The 14,465-nt window shown below is 39.9% G+C and overlaps 1 protein-coding gene across 1 annotated transcript in view; it reads left to right on the forward strand.

Annotated features, from left to right (window-relative positions):
- TTN (titin) overlaps window positions 1–14,465 on the forward strand; it is a 279,722-nt gene that overhangs the window by 19,685 nt on the left and 245,572 nt on the right. The window contains 19 exon segments of the mRNA XM_060302200.1: window positions 836–1,117; window positions 1,378–1,443; window positions 2,157–2,415; window positions 2,632–2,692; window positions 2,805–3,020; window positions 3,941–4,083; window positions 5,342–5,547; window positions 6,093–6,326; window positions 6,437–6,681; window positions 7,512–7,768; window positions 7,887–8,051; window positions 8,148–8,316; window positions 8,424–10,117; window positions 10,260–10,541; window positions 11,108–11,374; window positions 11,472–11,744; window positions 11,845–12,108; window positions 12,202–12,462; window positions 14,129–14,389. Of these exon segments, the coding sequence (XP_060158183.1) occupies window positions 836–1,117; window positions 1,378–1,443; window positions 2,157–2,415; window positions 2,632–2,692; window positions 2,805–3,020; window positions 3,941–4,083; window positions 5,342–5,547; window positions 6,093–6,326; window positions 6,437–6,681; window positions 7,512–7,768; window positions 7,887–8,051; window positions 8,148–8,316; window positions 8,424–10,117; window positions 10,260–10,541; window positions 11,108–11,374; window positions 11,472–11,744; window positions 11,845–12,108; window positions 12,202–12,462; window positions 14,129–14,389 (5,605 nt within the window).

Raw genomic sequence — 14,465 nt, forward strand, 5'->3', positions numbered from 1 at the left:
CGTATACTCACTGTAGCAAAATGGAGAGGTGGTACTGTGTGGTAGTTGGGCTGGATTGTGGAATCACACAGCCCTGGATAAGTACCCTGGCCGCTGCCCCTTATTAGCTCTGTTATCAGGGGCAAGTTAGTACATGTAAAATCCTTAGCAAGTTGGCAGGGCCTAATAACCCTCAGTGTTAGTCACAACTGTTCTTACTTTACACACCCAAGGCATGGAATCTAAACTTTGTACGCTTCAAAGGATTGTAAGGTAGGTTTAATACCTACATTTGGGATAGTCTCAAATTACTATGGAAACCAAATAACCATGGACAGCAATAGAATAAAAAGAGTAAGGAAGCCCTTAAGATATTTTTCTAAGCATCTCCATTTTCACCTTTCACACAGATTTGTGGCCGAAGCCTAAATGTGCTATTTTAAAGTAGTTCTTAGGAATTAACCAAGTATTTAAATTTTTTATTATTTTTGAATTTCCCACCGTCGTATTTTCAAATACAGCTTCATTGGGATGGTTAAGTGAAAATTCATGACCGAGTTTTAGAAGACCTTCAGTCCCTTTATGATAAGAGCATAAAATAAGAAGCTCTAAGTATAACTCTGTAAGGAAGGTTTTCAGATACATTTTAGAAACTGGCAGGAATGACAAGGAGCTTTATAACTGGCTTATCTCTGACATTTCATTAACTATAAAAGTGATAATGAGAACAATAAAAAAGGGACCATATAGGAAAGAGACTCAGACTCACCCCAGGAATACTAGTGGCAAAGCAGTTCCGAGTAATGACTGGGATGACAGTTAAGTGACTTTATTTTCTGACTCCGTTTCTATTCAGGCATCAATAGCTGGTAGCGCTATTGCCACGTTACAAAAAGAGTTGTCGGCCACACATTCCGCTCAGAAGGTCACCAAATCCGTGAAGCCACCTACTGTGAAGCCCGCTGAGGCTAGAGCGAGAGCACAGCCCACCCCTTCACCCCAGTTCCCCTTTGTGGACACACCAGAGACTTTTAAGAGTCAAGCTGACATTGAGGTGAAGAAGGAAGTCGGGGTGAGCATCACTGGTGGCGCAGCCCGTGAAGAGCACTTCGAAGTACTGCACGAGCGTGAAGCCAAGGTTGGTCACCGGAGCGCCCGCTGTCTCTTGATCCATTCCGGTGGAGGACGGCTAGGCGCTTGGCCAGTCTGTGCTACAGAAGTGGTCAGCCAGGTGTCCTGCCTTTCTCCATCACCGTGCTTGCACTTCATTTTATTGAGCATGGTGTGGGTCGGAGCTCTTTTTCTCAAGTTATTTTTATAATTTTGCATATGCTAAGAGCTTATGAGGCTTCCCCTAATTTCCTGAGCATTTTGTAACATCCTTTGTAAAAATTGTAGGTGACAGAAACAGCAAGAATACCTGCACCTGTTGAAATCCCTGTTACGCCACCAACTTTAGTCTCGGTGAGTAAAGTTGATTGTGTTGGATCATATGCATATCTGATCAAATAATTTTCATATATGCAAAGATCAGTTTCTCAAACTGGAAAATTGCACGAGTGCATTTACAAGTACTAATTTTAAGACCACATACTATTTGGCAAGGAGAGGGGGAATTCTGTGTGACAGCCATCAGTCATGTATTCAACAGATTTAATGAGTTTCTCTTATGCGTAAGGCACTATCGCAAGACCAATCTGGCCCTCTTTGAAATCTTTGTCTTACTATCAGAGAAGACATACGTAAATAAGCGTAATGAAATGTAGAAGGTGATAAGCACTTCACCAGAGGGAGCGTCTGGAGGAAAGCTAGATTACTTCCAAGTGAAGGTAGCATGGAAAGCTTTGCTGAAGAGGCAGCGTCTGCTGCTGAGCCTTCAAGCTTCGTTAGGATTTGAATATGTGCAAAACACAGAGGGTACAGAGTTGCCCCATTATATGGTATTAATACAGTTCTACCCTATGAACCTGGAAATGCCTTACATTTATTTCAGATTGGGGATATTCTAATTTCCAAGGGAGTTTCTCTACTAATATTTCTAGAGTCTTGATATTAAGAAAGCGTTTTATGACAATTAGAGTGTGCAAGGTCAAACCACCCCCACATTTGTTACAACACATAGAGATGATTCATGAATATGCACATATATCAATACTTCCTTTTTCTTCTCTCTTTAGGGCTTAAAGAACGTGACTGTTATTGAAGGTGAATCTGTCACCTTCGAGTGCCACATCTCTGGATACCCATCCCCAAAAGTGACATGGTACAGGGAAGACTACCAAATAGAAAGCTCCATTGATTTCCAGATAAGCTTCCAGAGTGGAATTGCTCGTCTTATGATTCGTGAAGCCTTTGCAGAAGACAGTGGGCGATTTACTTGCAGTGCTGTGAACGAGGCTGGGACTGTCAGCACATCCTGCTATCTAGCTGTGCAAGGTCAGTGGCCACACCCCCACCAACCTTCCACACATGCCGTCGCTGTCGCCTGACACTTCTTTTCACCATACGGTGTCTGCACACCTCGTAATGGAGCGCCCTTTTGGAATTGAGGGGTTGATTATGGGGTCAGCTTAACTGTGATGCTAAGCAGAGGTCACTAATGAAACAAACTAAATATCTGACTTAACAAGAGAAACTTCTGTCTTTTTGTAGTGTCAGAAGAGTTTGAAAAGGAAACAGCTGTGGCTGAGAAAATTACCACCGAAGAGAAACGGTAACACGCTTTTTGCTAATGAGTTTTGCTGTAGTACCGTTTTGCTTTTTCATTCCTTTCGTATTGGCAAATTGCAGTCCAGAAGCTAATATGAAGGGAATTCTCTTTCCAGCTTTGTGGAATCAAGGGATGTGACAATGACAGACACTAGCATCACAGAGGAACCAGCAGGGCCTGGAGAACCTGCCGCTCCTTTCTTTATTACAAAACCAGTGGTACAGAAACTGGTAGAAGGCGGGAGCATTGTATTTGAATGCCAGGTTGACGGCAACCCAAAGCCCCACGTCTACTGGAAGAAGTCCGGTGTTCCTCTAACCACTGGATACAGGTATTTTTATGGCTGAATGATAGCGTTCTCTGTGATTTGTCTGATATGTATATGAAGCCAAGAGAGAAGTAGAATTTACCTACCCCACCATCCCTCAAAGGTAGGCTCTTTTGTTATGGAGGCTTCATAGTGCGCTTTGAGGTATCTTCATGTTTTCATATGAAGTCTTATTGAGAAACAAAGCTCTGTGACAAAAGTGGATGGAAGATGCATTTCTTTATGTTCTATTTTGATTCACTTATAATGCTAGTGAAATGGAGAAAATGGTGTGGATTTTTACACACACGACATATTCTTCTAGAAGGGATTGGAAAACAACTTTCAGTAAAAATGCTTAGTAAGTAAGGCACTAAAAGATAAAAGAAAAAGGGTCATGTAATGAAGAAGAAAGCTAGTTATACATGAAAATCTATGCTAATAAATTTGCTGCAATTGAACATAAAATTAAGTTTGAATTTCCCGCAACTTAAACAATCTAAAAATGTAGCCATCGTATCTTGAGAATAAATATAGTGTACCAAAGGCTTCATATTGAAATGTTTAAAGGAATTTATTGTTTTGATTATTCATTTGATCTTCACATAAAACAATGGACAAAATAATGAGCAAAGAGAAATACCTAAGTGTTTAAATGGCCTCATCATTTGCTAACATAAACACTGAAGCCCCTTATTTCCATACAGTTGATTCTAGTAGTATTATAGTCTATTATCTATTTTAAAGAGTATATTACTGTTATTTAAAATGAAAATTTTAACTTGCTTGGCCCACATTACTCATGCTTATGCATTTTGCTCAATTTTCAGCAATCTGATATTCTATGGTGGAGCTTAGTCCCATGTTTAGGATCATTGAATTTTATACAGATCCACATAAGGGTTACTTATGGCTGAATTTTTTGTGTGTTCATTTCCGTAAAGATACAAAGTGAGTTACAACAAACAAACTGGCGAGTGCAAACTGGTGATTTCGATGACGTTTGCCGATGATGCTGGAGAATACACTGTTGTTATTCGTAATAAGCATGGAGAAACTTCTGCATCTGCCTCCTTGCTTGAAGAAGGTGAGTGCAATTCTAAGTGGTTCCGTGTGCACAATAAAAATGGAAATGCAGGGAAGTAGCAGTGCCGTGTGATTGTCAAAAGGCCTGTTGCTATATCCTGGTTCTGATACTGGCTGTGTCCCCATCTGACCCATCTCTTGGCCTCAGCTGTATAGGAAATGTTTTAGATCACACAGCCTCCAAAGCCATACCAGTGCTAAACTTCGAAGGTTCTAACAATAGTTTCTTTTCAGTACATTTATTTCTAAGCATATAATGCCTTTGAAAATGCAGGGATTCTAAATCCAGTTGCCTTTCAGATCCAGACAGATATTAGTGATCGCAGGGCAGACAGGGGCAAACTGGAGAGAGTATACGCCCTGCCTCAAGGGGGCAGTAGCTCCCCAACTCCAGTACATTGTTGCCAGGCATGCAGTACCAGGCTCAGTGTTGCTAGAGCTTACGATTTTTTTTTTTAAAACATCTTTATTGGAGTATAATTGCTTTACAGTGGTGTGTTAGTTTCTGCTGTATAACAAAGTGAATCAGCTATACATATACATACATCCCCATAATTCCTCCCTCTTGCGTCTCCCTCCCACCCTCCCTACCCCACCCCTCTAGGTGGACATAAAGCACCGAGCTGATCTCCCTGTGCTATGCGACTGCTTCCCACTAGCTATCTACTTTACATTTACATTACATTTACATTTGGTAGCATATATATGTCCATGCCATGAAGCTTCTGATGTTTTAAAGAAAAGCTAGAAATCAGAATTTTCAATATTTATAAGTAATTTGAAAAAAAAAAGTGTAATAACATTTAGGTTAAACAAAATGTATCTGTGGGTCTCCGTTATCTTTGCCTAGATGTTCACATTTATAGTGGACCATCCACGTTCTGTCTCATTTGAGCTGCACAAAACTCCTTAGGGTTAGGATATTATCCCCATTTGGCAAAGCACTCAAGACCCAGGAAGATAAATGAATTGCCAAAAGCCACATGGCAAATTAGGAAGACCTCTAGGGTTGATCCCAAAGGACTGACTACTAATATAAAATTCTTTCTACAATAGTAGTGGCTGCCTTGACTTCTTAACGTAAGTTTGGGTTTGAAATTCAATCTAATTAGTCTATACTGAGCACTTTGATAGTAAAAGTTGGCAGATCTGGCTTTTGGTTATCAACTTTCCGTGGTGTAGGACTTGCTTGAGTGAACAGTGGCATGGAGGCTTTTTCATAAGAACATTAAAAATTAACTTATGTTCTTAACTCCTAGCTGATTATGAGTCACTGATGAAGTCCCAGCAAGAAATGCTTTACCAGACACAAATGCCTGCATTTGTGCAAGAACCTAAAGTTGGAGAAATAGCACCTAGCTATGTATACTCTGAATATGAAAAAGAGTATGAAAAAGAGCAAGCCTTAATTAGGAAGAAAATGGCCAAAGATACTGTAATGGTCAGAACTTTTGTGGAAGACCAGGTGAGTATAACAATAATGACCAAGTAAATCACTTCATACAGTATACTTTCCTCCCACAATGCCCCTCTTTTTGTTTGATATTTTCATTTTCAAGTGATAGGTGAGGGTTAGACTACTATAAACACGTCCAGGTTCACTGCTGACGAGGTTCCTTAATCTTCATAACATGTTGCACACATGACTTTAGAAATAGGAATTACATATAAGCAGGAAAAACAAATACTAGCACAACCAAGTTCATTACTGCCAACATTTTTTCATCGGTAGGATGAACATCGCATATATAACCCATACTCTTAGAATGTCATTGACCCAAGACACCACAGCATGAACTGACAAAGATGACTGAAATGCAGATTTAAAAACAAAACAATGACCCATCTAATTCTCACTGAAAAACAAACAAGCAAAAACAAGAGCCTTCTAGATTTTTCTTCCAGTTAAAAATTTTAATCAAACCTTATCTCTGAAATGAATACTCTTATGGAATTTCTATCAGTCGGCATATATCTTTTTAATAAACTGTCATCTTTTTCACTGCGTAGGAATTCCATATTTCTTCCTTTGAAGAGAGACTTATTAAAGAAATTGAATACAGAATAATAAAGACTACATTAGAAGAACTTCTTGAAGAAGACGGAGAAGAAAAGATGGCAGTTGACATTTCTGAATCTGAAGCCGTTGAAGCAGGATTTGATTTAAGAGTCAAGAATTACAGAATTCTTGAAGGGATGGGTGTTACTTTTCATTGCAAGATGTCTGGGTATCCATCACCCAAGGTAAAATATAAACATTGATCATACCTCCATGCTACAATAAAGACATGAATAGGTTACAGTATAACCATTTTATCTAAATTATATTGACATATGCATGATATTATTTGCAGATTGCATGGTACAAAGATGGCAAGCGCATCAGACATGGAGAGAGATACCATATGGACTTCCTACAAGATGGCAGAGCTAGTCTGCGCATACCTGTTGTTCTTCCGGAAGATGAAGGCATCTATACCGCGTTTGCCAGCAATATTAAAGGAAATGCAATTTGCTCAGGGAAATTGTATGTGGAACCCGCTGCGCCACTTAGTGCTCCGACTTACATGCCCACACCAGAGCCAGTGAGCAGAATCAGGTAGACTCGTGATAATTTGTGTTGACTAGTATTGAAATTGTTTAAAACACCAAATATCTCTGTAGCAAATTGCTGTTGTGTGGCAGAAAAAATTGAAGGCTGAGATAGCACAGAAATTTGCCATTCGCAATACCGGCAGTTGCCCAGTTTTTATTTCTTGCCCCCACGTAAGCTGAGAAAAGCATTTTCATTGTGGAGCATATTATTTATTTTGCCAGTGCTGTAGCTAACGTAGTGAAAGCTATAAAGGTTTATTTGACATCAGATTTTACATATGTTACCCTAATTTATACAACAACCTTGCCTTGGAGGGATTATCATTGCTATTTTGGAAGTGGGAACACTCAGCTTCCCTGACCCTGTGAAAATTGCCTTAGTTCACCCAGCCTGTGTGGTGGTGTCAGCACTTGAAATCCAGTCCAAACCAATCTGGCTGCAGTATATAGATGGAGTTTGGGATTTTTTCAAATATAATTTCTATGTTTTTCCTCTTCTGGGATAAAGAAGAATATTTTTCTTTTTCCATAAATGTATTCACGTGGTTGTTTAAGCAACCAGCATTTATTGAAATATTTTGGTAGTTGAACCAAAAAGGTTCGGTAACTAACTAAACCCAGTGGTGAGGGAGAGACAGCATTAAGGACCATTCTAAATGAACAGCATAGCTTCGGGGGCAATAATAATGTATTCCGTTTTGGATCCCAGCAAGTTTGAGGTACCTTTTAATATGTACACAAAGTAGATTCTAAAATAACATTAAGAAAGAGCTTTGTCTTGCTGAGTTTTCTCTATGCCTCATGAAAATATTCTGCTTTGCCTTTCTTTGTCAGGTCCATCTCTCCACGTTCAGTGAGCAGATCTCCAATACGCATGTCCCCTGCACGGATGTCCCCTCTACGGATGTCCCCTGCACGGATGTCCCCCGGACGTAGGCTGGAGGAAACAGATGAGTCACAGCTTGAGAGACTGTATAAGCCAGTCTTTGTGTTGAAACCTACTTCTTTCAAATGCTTAGAAGGACAGACTGCCAGATTTGACCTAAAGGTCGTGGGTCGACCTATGCCAGAGACCTTCTGGTTTCATGATGGTAAGTATAAGTTTTTGCTCATAAATCATTAAACACAAAAATAAGCTTATATGTGTGCCTAACAATTTAAAAATAACTATTTTAACATGTTTTCTTTTTTACTCTATTTTTTTTACAGGTCAGCAAATTGTCAATGACTATACCCATAAAGTAGTCATTAAAGAAGATGGTACCCAGTCACTAATTATTGTCCCTGCAACACCCAGTGATTCTGGAGAATGGACTGTGGTTGCCCAAAACAGGGCAGGAAAATCATCAATTTCAGTGATTTTAACCGTGGAAGGTATTTGCTCTGAAGATTAAAAAAGAAATTACCTTATCACCTGGGTTATAAACAGGTAGTTCAGCCCTACTCAGAATCATGACCTTTCTCTTTCAGCTGTGGAACATCAGGTAAAACCAGTGTTTGTGGAAAAACTGAAAAATCTCAACATAAAGGAAGGTTCCCGACTTGAAATGAAAGTCAGAGCTACGGGTAACCCCAACCCTGACATCATATGGTTGAAAAACAGTGAGATCATTGTACCTCATAAATATCCAAAAATCAGGTAAGTTTGCTTGAAAAATAATAAAACTAAGCTCATTACACAAATCCAGTAACCAAGGAAGCCACAACTACTTCTGTACTGATGATTAATTTTCCCACTTTTAATAGAATCGAAGGAGCCAAGGGAGAAGCTGCCCTTAAAATTGACTCCACTGTCAGCCAAGACTCTGCCTGGTACACTGCCACTGCCATTAATAAGGCTGGCCGAGACACTACAAGGTGCAAAGTAAATGTTGAAGTTGAGTTTGCAGAGCCTGAGCCAGAGAGAAAATTGATCATCCCACGAGGGACATATAGAGCAAAGGAGATTGCAGCCCCAGAACTGGAGCCCCTCCATTTGCGATATGGTCAAGAGCAATGGGAAGAGGGTGACCTCTATGACAAAGAGAAACAACAGAAACCATTTTTCAAGAAAAAACTCACTTCCTTAAGACTCAAGCGCTTTGGGCCTGCCCACTTTGAATGCAGGCTAACACCAATTGGTGACCCAACGATGGTGGTGGAATGGCTCCATGATGGAAAGCCACTGGAAGCTGCCAACAGGCTCCGTATGATCAATGAATTTGGGTATTGCAGCCTTGATTATGGAGTTGCGTATTCCAGAGACAGTGGTATCATTACTTGCAGAGCTACTAACAAATACGGAACAGATCACACATCTGCTACCCTTATTGTCAAAGATGAGAAGAGTCTCGTGGAAGAATCTCAATTGCCTGAGGGGAGGAAAGGCTTACAGAGAATTGAAGAATTAGAACGGATGGCTCATGAAGGTGCCCTTACAAGTGTGACAACCGATCAAAAGGAGAAGCAAAAGCCAGACATCGTCTTGTTCCCAGAGCCAGCGAGAGTACTTGAAGGGGAGACCGCCAGATTCCGTTGCCGAGTGACAGGCTACCCTCAGCCCAAAGTCAACTGGTACCTCAATGGGCAGCTCATCCGCAAAAGCAAAAGGTTCAGAGTTCGCTACGATGGCATTCATTATCTGGACATCGTGGACTGCAAATCATATGATACGGGTGAAGTCAAGGTCACTGCAGAAAACCCTGAAGGTGTGATAGAGCATAAAGTGAAGCTTGAGATCCAACAGAGGGAAGATTTTAGGTCTGTCCTTAGGCGAGCCCCTGAGCCAAAGCCTGAGTTTCACGTACATGAACCTGGAAAACTTCAGTTCGAAGTACAAAAGGTGGACAGACCTGCTGACACCACTGAAACTAAGGAAATTGTGAGGTTGAAAAGGGCTGAAAGAATTACCCATGAAAAAGTGCCTGAAGAGTCAGAAGAGCTGCGTAGTAAGTTCAAGCGCAGGACTGAGGAAGGCTATTATGAAGCCATTACTGCTGTGGAGCTCAAGTCTCGTAAGAAGGATGAATCCTATGAAGAACTTCTAAGGAAGACAAAAGATGAACTTCTCCACTGGACCAAAGAGTTAACTGAAGAGGAGAAGAAAGCCCTTGCCGAAGAAGGCAAAATCACTATTCCAACTTTTAAACCTGATAAAATTGAACTAAGTCCTAGTATGGAGGCTCCTAAAATCTTTGAAAGAATCCAAAGCCAAACAGTGGGCCACGGATCGGATGTACACTTCCGGGTCAGAGTGGTGGGGAAACCAGATCCTGAATGTGAGTGGTACAAAAACGGTGTAAAGATTGAGCGCTCTGACCGAATCTACTGGTACTGGCCTGAAGACAATGTCTGTGAGCTGGTCATAAGAGATGTGACGGCTGAGGACTCTGCCAGCATCATGGTAAAAGCCATCAATATAGCTGGGGAAACCTCAAGTCACGCATTCTTACTCGTCCAGGGTAATTTGAATTTCTTTCATTTGATGGGTCTGTTTCTGTTTATCCATGAATATCCAGTAGTGTCTTTCTTTTTATTTTCTTTTCCCATTATCCAAATTGTGAATTTAATTTAATGTGCTTTTTTTTTTCCTTTTTCTTATAGCCAAGCAATTGATCACTTTCACACAGGAATTACAAGATGTTGTTGCTAAGGAAAAAGACACCATGGCAACATTTGAATGTGAAACCTCAGAGCCATTTGTCAAAGTGAAATGGTATAAGGATGGCGTGGAGGTTCACACGGGAGATAAATATAGGATGCTCTCTGACAGGAAAGTTCACTTCCTCTCCGTCCTGACAGTTGACACATCTGATGCTGAAGACTATAGCTGTGTACTTGCCGAAGATGAAAACGTAAAAACAACGGCTAAGCTTATTGTCGAAGGTAGTAAATAATGATTTCATTCCTAAGTTTTAAAGTCCCCCTTAGTATGTGATAAAGTTAGCTATGCAATTTTCACTTCATAAAACGAATTACTTGGGAATTAAATATAAGTTCCATAGCAAGACTCATGAATTTATACTGGTAATTAAGAATATTGACAATTTGGATTTTTAATTTTTTATTTTTTTGGCCTCACTGTGCTGTATGTGGGATCTTAGTTCCCCGACCAGGAATCGAACCCGCACCCTTGGCAGTGAAAGCGCTGAGTCCTAACCACTGGACCACCAGGGAATTCCTGAAAATTTGGATTTTGAAAAGCAAGGTCATTCTGATATCTTGCTTTTAAATTTTTTATTGAAATATAATTCTGTGCTTTAAAAATAATTTTTAAATTAAGTAACTACTTTTAATTGACAATTTATTTCTCAGTCCAGCAGTTAGATATTAAGAATATTCCTGATAGTATGGGGCGGGGGGAATAAGAGATTTACAAGGAATTTTCTCTATCCTAAGTCTAGATGCATAACTCTCCAGGGAAATTAACTTCTCCTTCTCTTATGCCTCAGGTGCAGTCATTGAGTTTGTGAAAGAACTTCAGGACATAGAAGTTTCAGAATCATTTTCAGGAGAGTTAGAGTGCATTATAACCCCGGAAAATATAGAAGGCAAATGGTATCATAATGACGTGGAGCTTAAATCCAATGGCAAGTACACAATTACATCTCGCCGTGGACGTCAGAACCTCACAGTCAAGGATGTGACCAAAGAGGACCAGGGAGAATACAGCTTTGTTGTCGATGGGAAAAAGACAACCTGTAAACTAAAGATGAAACGTAAGCCTTCCCCTTCCTGTCAGCTTGCAGTGAGTATCGCTATGGCTTATTGATAATAAATAATCATAACATTCTTCTTTCTCCCCATATTTCACAGCCCGCCCCGTTGCTATCCTACAAGGACTCAGTGATCAAAAAGTCTGCGAGGGTGACATTGTTCAGCTTGAAGTTAAAGTCTCCTTAGAGAAGGTGGAAGGTGTCTGGATGAAGGATGGCGAAGAAGTGCAGCCGGGCGACAGGGTTCACATTGTGATAGACAAGCAGTCACACATGCTGCTTATTGAAGACATGACTAAGGAGGATGCTGGACATTACTCCTTCACCATTCCTGCCCTTGGACTGTCAACCAGTGGGCGCGTCTCTGTCTACAGTGAGTGCGACTTACATGTCTTGTTGTATGCTGTCAAGTGAGCACACGTTTCCAACAAAATTTGTATTCACAATTCTTTTGTGTGTGTGTGGTTTTGCAGGTGTTGACGTGATAACACCTCTAAAAGACATTAACGTGCTTGAGGGCACCAAGGCTGTGCTCGAATGTAAGGTCTCAGTCCCTGATGTGACTTCTGTTAAATGGTACTTAAATGATGAACAGATCAAGCCTGATGATCGCGTGCATGCCATTGTCAAAGGCACTAAGCAGCGGCTTGTGATCAACCGGACCTATGCTTCAGATGAAGGTCCTTACAAGCTGATGGTTGGCAGAGTTGAAACCAGCTGTGATCTTTCTGTAGAAAGTAAGAATTGTTCCATGTCACTTAGTATTGTTTTAAGCATTCTATTTTCCCAGTATACTAGTAACCAAGTGATTATTTTATTTTTCCCCCCAGAAATTAAAATTATCAGAGGTCTTCACGACCTTACCTGTACAGAGACCCAAAATGTGGTCTTGGAAGTTGAACTGTCCCACTCAGGAATTGATGTCTTGTGGAATTTTAAGGACAAGGAAATCCATCCCAGTTCTAAATATAAAATTGAATCTCATGGAAAAATATATAAGTTGACGGTTCTAAATATGATGAAAGACGATGAAGGAGAATATATATTTTATGCTGGAGAAAATATGACATCCGGAAAACTTATCGTGGCAGGTCAGTACATTTATCATTTAACCTAAGTTCTTAGGTTAAGGAACTTAGGTTAAACCTTAAACCTAAGTAGGGCAGTTGTTTTAACTTAAGAGATCATTGCCCATTTCCTCCCAAATTCCCACCAGTTTCCCACTTCCTTGCCTCTGCTTATGCTGTTCTCAAAACCAATAATACCCTTGACACTATTCCCATCAGCCTAAATTCCAAATGTTCTTCCAGGAAGTCGTAGCTCAAATGCCATCTCCTCTGTGAAGCCTTCCTTGACCTTCCCATTTGTAGATCTTAATCCTCCAACCTCAGGATCACTTTATGTGTGTTTCTTTCATGACCCTGACTCATATACTTGTTTTATTCCCCGTTTCTTCTTCCCACACCTGAGTAGATGCTCCCCAAATGTGGAATTGCTTCTTTCTCATCTTTGTATAGTCCAATACGTTGCACATGATAGATTGATGAGTTAACGTTTGGACTGAGTTTTATTTAAACTCTCCTACTGTAAAGATGTATTTCTTTTTTTTATTGCTCTTGTTTCTTTCACCTTTGTTTTCTTTGTTCCCTTCATACTTTATAATGAATATTTTAAAAATATACCTCAATATATGTGTCTGTGTGTCTCTTGTGAAATGAAGTAGACCATTCTCAGCAGAAGCCACCAGCTTAAAAATGAAGAATCAAAAGTCTAAGCCAACTGTCAAGAAAAAACTAGGCATCATCATTAATTGGTTTGGTACATAACAATTTAGGTTTTGAGGAGACTAAATTGTGCAAGCCGTGGTATATAGGCAAGTCAAATGGGAATAGTGTCTTCTCTGGTATGAAAGTTTCATGGTTTATACTTTATTACATTATAAGATTTCCTCAAAGATTTGGCCATGAAAAAAACTTCTGAAACAGAATTTTAGATTCTGCACTTTGATATGTTTAATATAAATTACATGTTTTTAAATGTGTGGAAACAAGAAAAAACTATGAGCCTCTATGTGATTTCACCCAACATTTTTAAAGCACCTGCCATTGGCCAGGCGCTGCTAGGAACTCAGGATACAAAAATGAATACGGCATGATATTTTTTTTGAGGAATTCACAATATAGAGAGGGACAGATACATTAGCAACTAACTTGATGAAGGAGTAATTATCTCTGCCAGCGATGATAGCAGTGGAGCCAATGGGGGAAAACTTTGTAGAAGAGATGACATTTGTCAAAACAGTGATTTTTAGTATATAGGAATCCCTAATCTTCTAGAAACATTGATGACTCTACATTTTGTTCAGCAAAATTTTTACCAGTCAGATATTAGATGTATTTTCAGGAAATCATCCGTAGAAGACTAAGCAGCATGCTTTTGAGGAAGGAACTGAGTTACGGGCCGTCCATGAGCTGTGCTCCACATTAAGGTTCTCAGAGTTCTGTATAACTTAACAGTTGCTTTTCCTTTGCAAAACCTTTCTGATTCCAGTAGTTTCCCTGGTTATCAGCGATACATACTTAGAACGAGGGGTTTCTGTGATACCTTCTTAAAGTGCGTAAAAATAATTTTATTAGACATTTCATGATGTTCAGAATCATGTTTTAAAATTTGATGTTTTATATTAATTGTGCAAAGGTTTTTCTATTGTATAAATATTTTTAAAAGACTCACACTTGTACTTCTCTTGTTCCACAGGGGGCGCCATCTCCAAGCCACTCACAGATCAGACTGTAGCTGAATCCCAGGAAGCTGTGTTTGAATGTGAAGTTGCCAACCCAGATTCCGAAGGAGAATGGTTGAAGGATGACAAACACCTACCGCTGGGTAAAAACATCGGAAGTAAATCTGATGGCCACAAAAGGAGGCTTATCATTGCTGCCACCAAACTAGATGACATTGGAGAGTACACCTACAAGGTGGCCACTTCCAAAACATCTGCCAGACTTAAAGTTGAAGGTCAGTGATATAATAACAGATTTATCCACTAAAAAATCGTAGTATATTTTTGACAGTTATTCTAAAAGTCAAATGG

Source organism: Globicephala melas, chromosome 7 (genome assembly GCF_963455315.2).
Source record: "Globicephala melas chromosome 7, mGloMel1.2, whole genome shotgun sequence".
Taxonomy (NCBI): Eukaryota; Metazoa; Chordata; class Mammalia; order Artiodactyla; family Delphinidae; genus Globicephala; species Globicephala melas.